The 14,596-nt window shown below is 48.7% G+C and overlaps 1 protein-coding gene across 1 annotated transcript in view; it reads left to right on the top strand.

The window, feature by feature from the left end:
* The first annotated feature begins 5,347 nt into the window (after positions 1-5,347).
* Positions 5,348-14,596, top strand: part of LOC123391734 (loricrin-like) — a 38,600-nt gene continuing 29,351 nt past the window's right edge. Inside the window, exons 1-2 of the mRNA XM_045078947.1 lie at positions 5,348-5,683; positions 5,891-6,168. Of these exons, the coding sequence (XP_044934882.1) occupies positions 5,348-5,683; positions 5,891-6,168 (614 nt within the window). The remainder of the gene's footprint in view (positions 5,684-5,890; positions 6,169-14,596) is intronic.

A 14,596-nucleotide genomic window follows, 5' to 3' on the forward strand; every position in this document is an offset into this window, starting at 1 on the left:
CAGACGCTCAGGATCTCAGGGTCATCAGACGGAGCCCCATGTGGGGCTCAGAGTCTGCATGAAGACTGCTAAAAAACTTTCTCTCTCCCTCTGTCCCCCCCCCTCAAAATCATTAGGTTTCTTTGTTCTGTTTTGTTTTGTTTTCAAAAGGTCCTACCCTCAAAAATGGTAAAATGTAATAGGTGATCCAATAAAACTTCTGTTCAAGTGTTAAACGAATTGTACATGATTTGGAGGGTGAGGTAAGCCAATAAAAATACAACTCGAGTGTTACAAAGATGAGCTACACCTGACTGGATTGATGAAAAGGCTTCCCGAGACATCTAGGAGTCCAAATGGTAGTGAGGCAGGACACAGAAGCAAGGTAAAGCATTTCAGAGGAAATCCAGAGGAAGAGAAGGTGTGAAGGTATGGAAATGAGGTCCCATGGTCCAAGCCCAAGACAAAAGCAGTTGGCAGGAAACACAGACCCCTATATGTGGAGGGCAGATGGGGATTGGTGGCAGTCTGCTTGCAGAAATCCTAAAGGAACACAAAAGAACTGAATCAGGAGCCCCTCGTGATGCTTGGCATTTGGACTTTATTTCAAAGGCAACGAGAGGGGCACCTGGGTGGCTCAGTGGGTTAAAGCCTCTGCCTTGGGTGCAGGGCATGATCCCAGGGTCCTGGAATCTAGCCCCACATCAGGCTCTCTGCTCAGCGGGGAGCCTGCTTCCTCCTCTCTCTCTCTCTGCGTGCCTCTCTGTCTACATGTGATCTCTGTCAAATAAATGAATAAAATCTTTAAAAAAAAAAAAAAAAACGAAAGAAAGAAAGAAAAGAAAAGGCATGAAAACTGCCAGTGGACCAAGCAGAGAGAGTTGGATTTGCCTGCCTCGGGCCCGGACGCATAAGGCTGGTGATGGTTATTATACAGTAAATGGGAGTTACCAGCCTGTGGGAAGAAGTGGAAAGGTGTGGATGACCTCTGAAGTGAAGGAAGAGCTGAAAAAGGATGGAGGAGGGAACAAAAAACTAACGTGTATTGGCCTGCCCAACAAATGACCTCCAAGAATCATAAATCCCAGATTCAGTAAGGCCTTTCCCCATGTACCCACACAGACCAACTATGTCTCCCATGGACTCACTTATTCCAAGGGTGCGCCTCCCACCACTGAAGACCTTTTTTGTCTCACCTTTTCAACATCCGTTCGGTTCCCTGAAAGCAGGCATTTTCTATCCACTTCACCAATGACTTGAAAGAGCAGTGACTGATAGAACTCTACAACTGAGGAGGCAAAAGCTTTCTTTCTCTGTTTATGGGCTGTAGAAAAGTTCCACACACCAGGCTTGATCCTTACACTACAGCTGAAAGAAGACACCTGTGTTCAAATGAACACCTTTTGTTCATTAAAAAATTACCTGTTTTAATGCAGGTAATTAAAAGGCACCAAGGAGCTATCCTATTTCTAGAATGTCTAAGGGTCTACACGCAGAGTGGAGCTCTAAAATAGTCTGAGGATGAAACAGCAGCACTGGTCAACTCACCACCACACACTCAAACACGGATGACTCTCCGTAAGGCAGGCCCAGGAGTGCATCCAACTGGATGACTCCACGTACACCAAATTCAGGAACATGCACAACAGCTCCCCAGCAACGGCAGTCAAGAACCGTGGCAGAAGTGACCCTCAAGAGGGTTATCACAGACTCTGGGATCCTGGGTGTAAAGTCGCATGGTGTGTTCCCCTTGTGGAGGTTCCTCAAGCTTTTGGCTTATGATCTGTGCACTTCTCTGTATATATGCTGAGGTTCAAAAAGTTGACTTAAAGGGGTGCCTGGGTGGCTCCATGGGCTAAGCATCCAACTCCTGACTCTGGCTCAGGTCATGATCTCAGGGTCCTGGGATGGAGCCCTCAGTCTGGCTCCTGGCTCAGTGCAGAGTGTACTTGACATTCTCTCTCTGTCCCTCTGCCCTCCCCTGCCCCCACAGAGACTCTCTCAAGGAAACAAGCATATTTAAGATAATAAATAGGCCTTAAAAAAAACAAACAAACAAAAAACCCCTTCCCTTAAAAAGAAGAAGAGAACTTCCCCATGGGGGGGGAGGAAGACAACACAACCAAAGGGGCCCAGGTGACAGAGCCATAGAGAAACTGAGAGCCAAAGAATACAGCATGTTTCAGTTCAGACTGCAGAGGAGACATCCAGGGATCCACTATTACCTGAAGTTCTAACGAACTGAGTTAGTGTTGACAACTTCCTCACCCAGCTGCCATTCACCAAAATAGTTTTGTTTTTGGTTTTGGTTTTTTGGATTTTTTTGGTCATAAAGAGAGAGAAAAAAGCACACAAGCAGGCAGAGAGGCAGGCAGAGGTGGAGAGAGAGGCAGGCTCCCCGCCGAGCCAGGAGCCCGATGGGGCACTCCATCCCAGGACCCCAGGATCATGACCTGAGCCGAAAGCAGTGGCTTAACCCACTGTGCCACCCAGGCGTCCCTACCAAAATTGTTTTTATTCATCTTGGAATTTCTTCAGCATTGACTGAAGCACAGGATGAACCTATGTCACTGAAACCTCCCGTCCCAGCAACTGACAGCATATACTGACAAGTTAGCGGGCCTGGCCTCAGAAAATGGCAGGCAACTAAGGAAAAGCAGACTAGCCTCTACACAAAGGTCTCAACTTTACATTATCCCCAACCCAATGAGCTAAATGGCAAAGCCTACAGTAATAACCTACAGAATTAACTATCCCTTGCCCCAAGAGAGAGGAGATTGTGTGCTGCCCAAAAAGACAAATGTGTACCTTAACGCTGTCTAGAAAGACACCCATCACCCCACTGCAGTGATCATCAGAAAACAAACAAACACAAACTGACAGTTCAGCTTTCCAAAAAATTACACTTTCTTTATCCAACCCCAACGTTTTTCTTCAAACACAAGAAAGGAACACACATTTGCTGCTCAAAACAGGAAAAGCACAACAACCAGCATAACTGTACCTCCACCACCAAATCGCTCAGGAGAAGAAAACGTAATTCAGGACAGGCAAATTAAAACCACTCTACACATGGTCAAAAGAAAACGTCTAAACTCCTCCAATGCACAGAAAAATCCCTGCTTCCTCTCTTTTTGAGCCCATCCATACCAATAACCCAATGGACACAAGTGTCAAACCAATCCAGCCCGTTAGAAATGAGACAAAAACTTGGACAAATGTACTCCCTCAAGTCATGCTGTGAATAGGACCCCTTTGCACTGAACAAGAAATACACACAACCAAAACCACACATCAAACACCTGCAAATACAATAAAGCCATCCTCAACAAGTTGGAAAGAGGACCTCAAGGAGAGCCCTCCACCCTCTCCCACACCTTAAGTAACAAAAGTCCACCCACCAAAGCTAACCCAGATCCTCAGGTACCTGGTGGAGGTGCTTATCCCTCACATGGCAGAGGCTGCCTATCAAGGCTTCAGCACAGCTTCTGAAGGTGCAGATGCTCTAACCCCAAAAGCCTTTCTCTGCAGCAGGTTCCCTGGTCTTTATGGCCTTCTGAGGAGTGAGGAGTGGGGGAAAGGGGAGGGAAGAGACAGGGATCCAGTTAAATAGGAGAAACAGCAAAACGCAGGCACTGGTGAGCCCTCACAATTTCCCAGGCATCCAGTGCTGCAAACTTGGCTCGGAGACCACCCACCCACCCTTTTTAGGGACAGAAGCAGGGACCTGGGAGTGCACCAGGCATCCCCAAGGGCACACCGCAACCTCAGGCCCCAGACCATGCTACCTTGAACAGGCTTCGGAGATGGCAGCGGCCCAAGAGAGGCCATGGTGGGCGCGGGGAGCGGGCTGACTTGTGGACTGCAGCGTGGGGCTGGGGGCGGGGGCAGCAGAGGAGACTCTGGCTGGATCTGGACGGGGCACGCAGAGGCAGCGAGAGGCCAGTGGCCGGGAGTGGGCCGGCTCCTTCACTCCCCGCTCCCAGGCTGGCGCCCTCCCTCCCTCCTCACCTGGGTAAATCTCCCTTTGCCTGGGAGGAATGGCCTTGGCGGTGGCGGCGGCGGAGGGCCGCTGAGGAGCCGGCGCCAGGGCTGCTGCACCAGAGCCGCCAGCCCCTCAGGGGAGCGACCGCGCCCGCTGACACCACAGCCTCCCCCAGCCCCCAGGATCTCCATTTTAGCAGCGCGCGCCTCCCTAGGCCCTGAGTAGCCACGGAGACTGGTCGTCGCCAGCCCCCTCTCGCCCCCAGCCCTCCCTCCCCTTCCACCCTCTCAGCTCAGAGCAGGTACCTGGTCGGGCTCTCCTTATCGCGCAAGGACAAGTGTGGGCTCTACCCCCGCCCGCTCCCCCGCACCAAAGCCCAAAGTGGCGCCACTGGAAGGAGAAATGCCATCCAGGAATTCCTCCCAAACCTGCCCCTCCCTTCTGGGCGCCAGTCCTCAACCCTACCTCTGCCCTTCCACAGTTGCTGGCCCTCGCTTGAGCTGCCGCTGCTGAAGTTTGCGTGGCCCCCGCCGCCGCTTCGCCGCCGCCGCCATCTGCGTTGCTGCCATCTGCGCCGCAGCCGCCGCTTGAGTCGCCAACACCGCTTGTGCAGCCGACGAAGTCTGCACCGAGGCCGCTGTCTGCTCCACCGCTGCTACCGCCGCCGACGCCGCCGCTGCCGCTGCTGGAGCTGAAAACGCCCAAGCGGTTGCCGCTTGTGCAGCCCAGCTGTCTGCGCCAGTGCCGCTCGCACCGCCCACTCCGTCGTCTGTGCCGCCGCCAACACCGCCTGCCCCGCCGCCACCGCCCTTTGTGCCGCCGCCGCGGAAGCCACCTCCATCTGCTCCGCCACCACATGCGGTGCCAACCCCGCTGTCCGCACCACCACGGCTACCGCCGCCAACACCGCTTATGCTGCCGCCGCCGTCGCCTCTTGAGCCCTCGACGCCTAAGCCGTTGCCACTTGTGTAGCGGACGCTGTCTGCGCCCACGCCGCTTTCACCTGCGCCGCTTCCGCCGCCGACACCGCCTGCGCCGCCGCCGATGCCGCCTGTGCCGCGGGAGCCACCGCCCTCTGCTCCGCCCCGCTTGCACGGTCGACCCCGCTGTCTGCACCGCCGCTGTTACCGACTCTGCCGCCGACTCTGCCGCCGCCGCCGCTACCGTCTGCGGCGCCACCGCCGACGCTTCGCCGCCGCCGTCTGCACCGCTGCCGCCACTTGAACCCCGACGCCGCTTGTACAGCCCAGGCCGCTTGCGCCGCCGACGCCAACGCCGTCCCCGCCCGTTTGGGGACGCCGCCGCCTCTTCTCCGGCCAACGCCCTCTGCACCGCCTCAGACGCCGCTTAGGCCGCCGATGCCCCAGCTGCGGCATCGCCGCTATGGGGGCTGACACCGCTGGCGGCGCAGATGGTGGCGGCGGCGGAAGCGGTGGCGGCGGAAGCGGCAGCGTCAGAGGCGAAGGCGGCCTCGGCGGCGGAAGCAGTGACGCCGCAGACAGTGGCTTCGAGGTCGCCAAGGGGCGTAGCTGCACAAGCGGCTTCGGCTCTGAAGGCCTCCTGGGCTCAAGCGGTGGCCGCAGCGGCATAAGCGTTGGCGTGGGCGGGGATAGCAGTGGCAGCGGCAGCGGCTTCAGCGGCGGCACAAGCGGCGTCGGTGGCGGTGCAGACGATTTCAGCGGCGGAACCAGCAACGGCTCCGACGACGGCGTCAACGGTGCAAGCGGCCTCGGCGCACAATGGCGACGGGGCAGACGGCAGCGGCTTCAGCGGCGCGGTAGCAGGTAGCAGCGACGGTGCAGACAGCGGCTTCGGCGGCGTAAGCGGCGGTGCAGACGGTGGTGGCTTCGACGGAACAAGCGGCATCCGCGGCGGCGCAGGCAGTGTTGGCGGCCGAAGGGGCGGCGACACAGACGACGGTGTTAGCGGTGCAAGCAGCACTGGCGCAGACAGCTGGGCTGCACCAGCGGCGACCGCTTGGGCGTCCAAGGCTCAAGCGGCGGCGACGGCGGCGGCGGTAGCAGCGGTGGAGCACATAGCGGCGTCGGCGCAGACTGCGTCGGCTGCACAAGCGGTGTTGGCGACTCTAGCGGCAGCTGCGGCGCAGATGGCAGCAACGCAGATGGAAGCGGCGGAGCGGCGGCGGGGGCTGTGCAAGTGGCGGCAGCGGGAGCTCGAGGGCCAGCAACTGAGGAAGGGCAGAGGTAGGGCTGAGGACTGGCGCCGAGAAGGGAGGGGGGCCGGGTTTGGGAGGACTTCGTGGAGGGCATTTTCCTTCCAGTGGCGCCACTTTGGGCTTTGGGAGGGGGGCGTGCGGAGGTAGAGCCCACCCTCGTCCTTGTGCGATAAGGAGAGCCCGACCAGGTACCTGCTCTGAGCTGAGAGGGTGGAAGGGGAGGGAGGGCTGGGGGCTAGAGGGACCTGGCGAAGACAAGTTTCCGTGGCTATCCAGGGCGGAGGGAGGCCCGCGCCGCTAAATGGAGATCCTGGGGCTGGAGGAGGCTGTGGCAGCAGTGGGCGCCATCGCTCCTGCTGGAGGCTGGCGGCTCTGAGTGCAGCAGCCCTGGCAGCTCCTCCTCCTCAGTGGCCCTGGGCCGCTGCCACTGCCATGGCCATTCCTCCCAGGCAAAGGGAGATTTACCCAGGTAGGGAGGAAGGGAGGGAACCAGCCTGGGAGAGCAGAGGGAAGGAGCTGGCCCATTCCCCGCCACAGGCCTCTGGCTGCCTCTACATGCTCCCTCCAGATCCAGCCAGTGTCTCCCCTGCCGCCCCCCCCCCCAATCCGACGCTGCAGTCCACAAGTCCGCTGCTCCCTATGCCTGCCTTGGCCTCTCTCAGGCCGCTGCCATCTCCGCTGCCTGTGGGAGGCAGCATGGTCTGGGCCCAGAGGTTGTGAGGTGCGCATGGGGGCGCCCCGTGCACTCCTGGTCCCTGTTTCAGTCCCTGGAATGGGTGGGTGGGTGGTCGGTCTCTGAACCAAGTTTGAAGGACTGGATGCCTGGGAAATTGCGAGGGCTCACCAGTGCCTGTGTTTTGCAGTTTCTCCTCCTTTTTAACGGGATCCCTGTCTCTTCCCTCCCATTTCCCCCACTCCTCACTCCTCAGAAGGCCATAAAGACCAGGGAACCTGCTGCAGAGAAAGGCTTTTGGGGTTAGAGCATCTGCACCTTCAGAAGATGAGCTGAAGCCTTGATAGGCAGCATCTTCCATGTGAGGGAAGGCATCTCCACCAGGTACTTGAAGATCTGGGTTACCTTTGGTGGAAGGACTTTTGTTGCTTAAGGTGTGGGAGAGGGTGGAGGGCTCTCCTTGAGGTCCTCTTTCCAACTTGTTGAGGATGGCTTTTTTGCATTTTCGGGTGGTTGATGTGTGGTTTTGGTTGTGTGTATTTCCTGTTGGGTGCAAAGCAGACACATGTCCAATGAAGACATATAAATGGCCATCAGACACATGAAAAAATGTTCATCATCACTCCCCTCAGGGAGATTCCAATTAAAACCACATTGAGATATCACCTTACACCAGTTAGAATGGCCAAAATTAGCAAGACAGGAAACAACATGTGTTGGAGGAGATGTGGAGAAAGGGGAACCCTCTTCCACTGTTGGTGGGAATGCAAGTTGGTGCAGCCTCTTTGGACAACAGTGTGGATATTCCTCAAGACATTAAAAATAGAACTTCCCTATGACCCGGCCATAGCACTCCTGGGTATTTACCCTAAAGGTACAGATGGAGTGAAAAGAAGGGCCATCTGTACCCCAATGTTTATAGCAGCAATGACCACGGTCGCCAAATTGTGAAAAGAACCAAGATGCCCTTCAACGGGCGAATGGATAAGGAAGATGTGGTCCATATGCACTATGGAGTATTATGCCTCCATCAGAAAGGACGAATACCCAACTTTTGTAGCAACATGGAAGGGACTGGAAGAGATTATGCTGAGTGAAATAAGTCAAGCAGAGAGAGTCAATTATCATATGGTTTCACTTATTTGTGGAGCATAACAAATAGCATGCAGGACATGGAGAGATAGAGAGGAGAAGGGAGTTGGGGGAAATTGGAAGGGAGTTGAACCATGAGAGCCTATAGACTTTGAAAAACAATCTGAGGGGTTTGAAGGGGCGGAGAGGGTGGGAGGGTGGGAGGTTGGGGGAACCAGGTGGTGGGTTTTAGAGAGCGCTGGATTGCATGGAGCACTGGGTGTGGTGCAAAAATAATGAATATTGTTACGCTGAAAATAAATAAGAAATAAATTTAAAAAAACATTATTCCATTGTGTATACATGTATATATATACATATGTGCTTATGTATGCATATACTTGTGTATATATGTAGTTTTCCAGTTTGTGGCATTGTGAATAGAGCTAAGAACATCTGTGCAATAAATTTGCATAGTTTCATATGGAAAGAAAAAACAAAAAAAGAAAAGGTTGACTTTCAGATATAGAATTTAAGAGAGTGTAACCTTGGGAAAGTAATTTATAACCCTATCTATTATATAGTAACTACGTAGGTACACAAGAAAATATACACATTTTTATCTCAATAAAATGCATTTTATAATTTATGTAGAAATATGTAACATTTGATGTAAAAATATTAAAGTATTAAATAGAGCTGATATTATTCGCAGTTTACAAATAAGAACATAATGATTGATTTGTCTGCAGTCTGACAGTGTTTAGGTGCAACGATTAAAAACCAAGCTAAATCTTTTGTCTCGATATCCGTTTTACATCACATGTCTATTATGCGTAGGCAGAAAGCATGACACAATTTGAATCCCCATTTTTCTATGTACTTAATAATCTTTCTTGATTTGAGTGCATTGGGGAGCTCAAGTCAAATGAAAGCCTACATTTGTGAAAATTTCACATTTCATCTGTGAAATGAAAAACAACATTTGTGGTAAGAAAGCCAATAGAATTTTGTTGCATTCTTGATGCACACTCCATGGAGTAGCAGCTAAAAGACAATCATTGCATAATTAGAAAATAACATCAAAATTAAACAGCAGTAAATAAGTAAATAGACATATGCTTTCCACTACCCAGTTTAATAATTAAAATACAGTCAGATGAAGTGTGCAAATATGTGTATGTAGGGGGGAAACAGAGTGAAATGTAGTCTCAGGAGATCTGGCCTTGATGTTTAGGCTACCTTTCAAAACCCAGGGGGAGGATCTACTTTCTATAGTTACCACATTATATAATTTAAACCTTAATTTTCTCAAGAAATTGCACAATACTCCAGCAAAAGGGAATTATAGCTATCTATACACTAGGAAAACAAAAAACAAAATACATTCAATAAAAGCCATTTCCCAAGAACTCCAGATATAGGTTGAATGGATAAAGATGTGGACAAAAACTGTCATTCTTCTGTATCCATATGTTAAAGAACTGAAGAAAAACCATGTTTAAAGAATACACTGGGGTGCCTCTGCCTTTGGCTCAGGTCATGATCCCAGGGTCCTGGGATCTAGCCCAGCACTGGGCTCTCTGCTCAGCAGGGAACCTGCTTCCTCCTCTCTCTCTTTCTGCCTGCCTCTCTGCCTACTTGTAATCTCTGTCTGTCAAATAAATAAATAAACTCTTAAAAAAAAGAATACACAGGAAGTACAAGAATGGTGCCACACCAAATCAAGAATATAATAAAAATAAAATTAGAATGAAATGAAAGTTGCATTATAACTGAAACAAAATATTCTCCAGATGAGCTCAGTGGTAGTAATAGATGAAATAATCAGGGAATATAAATAGAGATCAATTGAGATTATCCAGTCTGAAAAACCAAAAGACCTATAAATGTAGTATACATGTTGAAGAACTAAAGTCACTCAATGTATGGTCTCTAACTCCATGCAATAAAATAAAAGTGGTTTACAAAAGGAAACAGAAAATTCACAAGTATGTGGAAAATAAATAACACACTCCTAAATAAGACATGAGTCAAAAAAGAAATCACGGTAGAAGTTAGAAAATACCTTGAGATGAATGAAAGCCAAAAATCGGTCACTTGCTCATCTCTTGAAAGTGAAAATATAAAATACAAAGTCTTATGGGATACAGTTAAGTTTTTTTTTTTTTTTTGAGGGAAACTTAGGATTGTAAACATATATTTAAAAAGGAAGAAAGTGTTACTTTCATAACCTATCATCTTAAGAAATGACAAAATGAAAAACAAATTAGGGGCTTAGAGGTGGCTCAGTTGGTTAGGTGACCAATTCTTGGTTTTGGCTCAGGTCATGATCTCGGGGTTGTGGGGTCGAGCCCCGTGTTGGGCTCTGTACTCCCTGAGGACTTTTGTCCCTCTGCTCTTCCCTTCTCACTCACTCTTTCAGTCTCTCAAATAAAGAAATAAAAATAAAAACATGATAAAGGAAGAATGAGTTAAAAGGCAAGCAAAAGGAAAGAAATTTTGAAAGATGAGATCAGATATAAATGAAATAAGACACAACAGAGAAAATCAATATATACAAAAGCTAATTCTTTTTTTTTTTTATTTCACAGGCAGAGATCACAAGTAGGCAGAGAGAGAGGAAGGCAGAGAGAGAGGAGGAAGCAGGCTCTCCCAAGAAGTGGAGAGCCCGATGCGGGGCTCGATCCCAGGACCCTGGGATCATGACCTGAGCTGAAGGCAGAGGCTTTAACCCACTGAGCCACCCAGGCGCCCAAGCTAATTCTTTAAAAAAAAAAAAAAAAGATTTTATTTTATTATTTGTTTGACAGAGACAGATCACAAGTAGGCAGGAGGCAGGCAGAGAGAGAGGAAGGGAAGCAGGCTCCCTGCTGAGCAGAGAGTCTAATCAGGGGCTTGATCCCAGGACCCTGAGATCATGACCTGAGCCAAAGGCAGAGGCTATAACCCACTGAGCTACCCAGGTGCCCCAAAAGCTAATTCTTTAAAGAGATGAGCAATTGACAATTTTTTGGCTATTCTTACCAAAAATAAGATAAAAATACCAAATTTTGAAAAAATCTGGAATGAAAGAGAGGCATTCCTATTAGCCTTATAGAAATAAAAAGAATTAAATTGCAATACGAGGAACAATTGCATGCTAATAAATTAGAAAACTAAAGAAATTTGGCAGGTTCCTAGAAAGACTCAAATTCCTTAATCTTAACCCCAAAGTAGACAATCTGAATGGAACTTAAACAAGTAAAATAATCGAACAGGTAATCCAAAAACTTTCCATAAAGAAAAATCTGGGACCATATGGCACATTGGTGAATTCTGTGAAAACATTTAAGGAAGATTCAAAAATCATTCAAAAAGTAGAAGTGGAGAGAACACTTCGCATTCATTCTGTGAGAGTCCGTATTAGCCAGATTCCAAAACCAGGTAAAGATAACACAAGAAAATGAAATTATAGACCAATATCTCTTAGAACTGTAGACACAAAAGTCTTCAATACTAATGGTTGTAAACTGAATTCAGCAACTCATAAAATGCTATGGCCAAAGAGGATTTATCTCAGATATGCAAAATTTGCTCAAAATGTGATATTTAGGGGCACCTGGGTTGCCCAGTCATTGGGCATCTGCCTTCAGCTCAGGTCATGATCCCAGGGTCTTGGGATTAAGCCCTGCATAAGGCTCCCAGCTCGGCAGAGGGCCTGTTTCTCCCTCTCCAACTTCCCCTGCTTGTGTTCCCTCACTCATGTCTCTCTCTCTCTCTCTCTCTCTTTAAATAAATAAATAAAATAAAATTATATTTTCATCACTGTAATTAATATACCATATTAAATTAATAAAGGGTAAACCACATGATTACCTCCATAAATATAGAAGAAAAAAAAAGTGGTTAAATGTCAACACCATTTGGTGATAATAAATCTGTCAACTGAATAAAAGAGAATTTTCTTAACGTAATAAAAAGCTGTATATGAAAACCCACACTTACATATTTAATAGTAAAAGGCTAGATGGTTCCTTCCTAAGGTCAGGAACAAAAAAAAAAGCCTGCAATTGCCACTTTTATTCAACATTTTATTGGAAATTCTGTCTTGGGTATTTAGCAAGAAAACGGAATAATAGGAGTATGAATAAGAGTGGAAGAAGTGAAAATGTCTTTTTTTTTTTTCATAAGATACTATAGAAAAAAAATTCTTCTGTAGAATTCTTTAGAACAAAATTAATCCGCAAAATTGCCATTATACCTCAGTATGTCCAGCATAGTTCCACGATGCAGGATCAGGACTCAAGACAAGTTGTAGTCTTATTCACCAAAATTGAGCAGGGCAAAAATGAGATTAAGAGATTAAGAACAATCCCAGTTACAAAAAACATCAAACCTTAAATGATTTAGGAATAAATTTGACATAATCACAAAAGTCATACATACTCAGGCAAACTCATACTTAAAAGACCCATGATCACAAAACTCAGGCACTGAAAATGCAGCCCCGTAAGGGACACACGAGGGGTCCAGTGCCCATCACTGCTTGTGGGGCTCCCAGGCTCCACCTCGCCGGACCCCAGGATCACCAGAAGTCCCCCCCGCGCCCCAAGCTAGCACACCCACCCAGGCAGGCGCACCGACAGCTTGGCACATGCCACAGCACACCAGGCCGTGCCATGCCACGCCACTGCATGCCTCAGTGCAGTGCCTGGCCCTGCCCCTCATCAGTCACTTGGAGAAGGCGGTGCAGGTTGGAGGGAGACTGGCAGGGAGACTGGCAGCTGCAGTGGTGCAAGCGGAGGTGGCCTGGGAGCTTGAGTCCCAGGGGCTGAGGTCCAGCTGAGGTTGGGCCATTGAAGGGCTCGGGGGAGGGAGGGGGACTGCGTTTTTCCTCCCAGCAGTTCCACTTCCCGCTTGGGGCGGGGGTGGGTGGGTGGGGGTACAGCATATCACTGACCAGGTACCTGCTCAGAGCTCAGTGGGTGGAAGGGAGGGAGGGCTGGGGGCTTGCTGTGGGCCAGGGACAGGGAGAGGCTGTGGTGGGGAAATACACACAAAATAGACACAACCAAAACCACACATCAACCACCCCCAAAAGCAAAAAAGCCATCATCAACAAGTTGGAAAGAGGGCCTCAAGGATAGCGCTCCACCCTCTCCCACACCTTAAGCAACAAAAGCCCTTCTGCCAAAGCTAACCCAGATCTTCAAGTATCTGGTGGAGGTGGCTTCCCTCACATTGCAGATACTGCCTTTTAAGGCTTCAGCGCAGCTTCTGAAGGTGGAGATGCTCCAATCCCAAAAGCCTTTGTCTGTGGCAGTTTTGCTGATCCTTTTGGCTTTAGGAAGAGTTAGGAGTGGGGACCTGGAGCAGGAGAAAAGTGGGGAGAAACAGCAAAACACAGGTGCTGGTGAGCCATAGCAATTTCCTAGGATTCCTGGGCTGGAACCATGGCTTGGCCCACCACCCACCCACTCTTTCTAGGGACCGAAACAGGGATTGGGGAGTGGACAGGATGCCCCCACTGGCACCCCGCAACAGCTGGGCCTGGACCATGCTACCTTGCACAGCTGGGGTCATGGTCCTGGGGTCCTGGGATCCATCCCTGCATTGGGCTCTCTGCTTAGCAGGGAGCCAGCTTCCTCCTCTCTCTCTGCCTGCCTCTCTGCCTATTTGTGATCTCTGTCTGTCAGATAAATAAAATCTTTTTAAAAAAGAAAAGAAAAGAAAAAGCACTTAATGGGAGCTGAATAGATTTTCTTTCGCTCTCCGAAACAGGGAGTTCATCAAATGGCATGAAAGTTTAGAAATGTTATGTAAAGCAGTGTGATTGTGATTAATTTATGTGACCTGGTTTTTTTTTTTTTTTTTTTTTTTCATGTAGAATCCTGCTGAGGCCAAACCTCTTTATTGTGGTACTGCTTTGAGTGTTCCCTTAGATGATGTTCAAGTAAATGGCTAGGAAACGCCTAAGAACTTGAGAAATTTACCAGTGAAGACCAAAACCAAATTCAAGTTTATACTGATGTATTGCAGGGAATAATTATCTTCTAATGAAATGCATTTCAGTTTCTACATGTTTCTTACAAAAAAATCTGATTTACCAAATTTTGAAAGCACATGAGAGGTTTTGATTTTAAAAGCCATAGAAATGTTCGAAGTTTGTTCCAGAGTTACAGATGTTGAGAGTGACATTCCGATTTTTAATGAATCTAGGAGATTACTGAAGTCAGACTGTTTTAGGAAAGGGTACTTCTCTCTTCTCTTTAAGGTTTTTTTTGTGTAATTTTTTGAGGTCTCTGCTTGAGTGGGATTTGAACACAGATTTCCAAGATCAGAGGACTTAACACTCTGAAAAGTGGCACCAACTTTCTGTGGCCTTTTTTTTTCATCATCTTTTTTTAAATTAATTTCTTTATTTTCAGCATAACAGTATTCATTATTTTTTTTCACCTGCCGGTTATTGTCAGTGTTTAGGCTTTGGAGAAACATTCTTGAAGCCATCTTTAATTGGAAAGCAGACCCCATTTGGGCTAGAAATGGGATTCCTGTGGGAAGGGGACTTTCAACAGGTCTTCATCCAGGTGTCATGAGGTATAGAAACAGTTGGTTAATTTCCCTGCCATCCTAGTTACTGCTCTGTGATCTTCCTGGGTCTTTTTCTTGTAATTCTTTTTTGGTACTGCAAAGATTTCATGATTTCTGTCTTGCATATTGGTATTGATGA

This window comes from Mustela putorius, unplaced genomic scaffold, assembly GCF_011764305.1.
Source record: "Mustela putorius furo isolate JIRA1106 unplaced genomic scaffold, ASM1176430v1.1 tig00000276_pilon_pilon_pilon, whole genome shotgun sequence".
Lineage (NCBI taxonomy): Eukaryota > Metazoa > Chordata > Mammalia > Carnivora > Mustelidae > Mustela > Mustela putorius.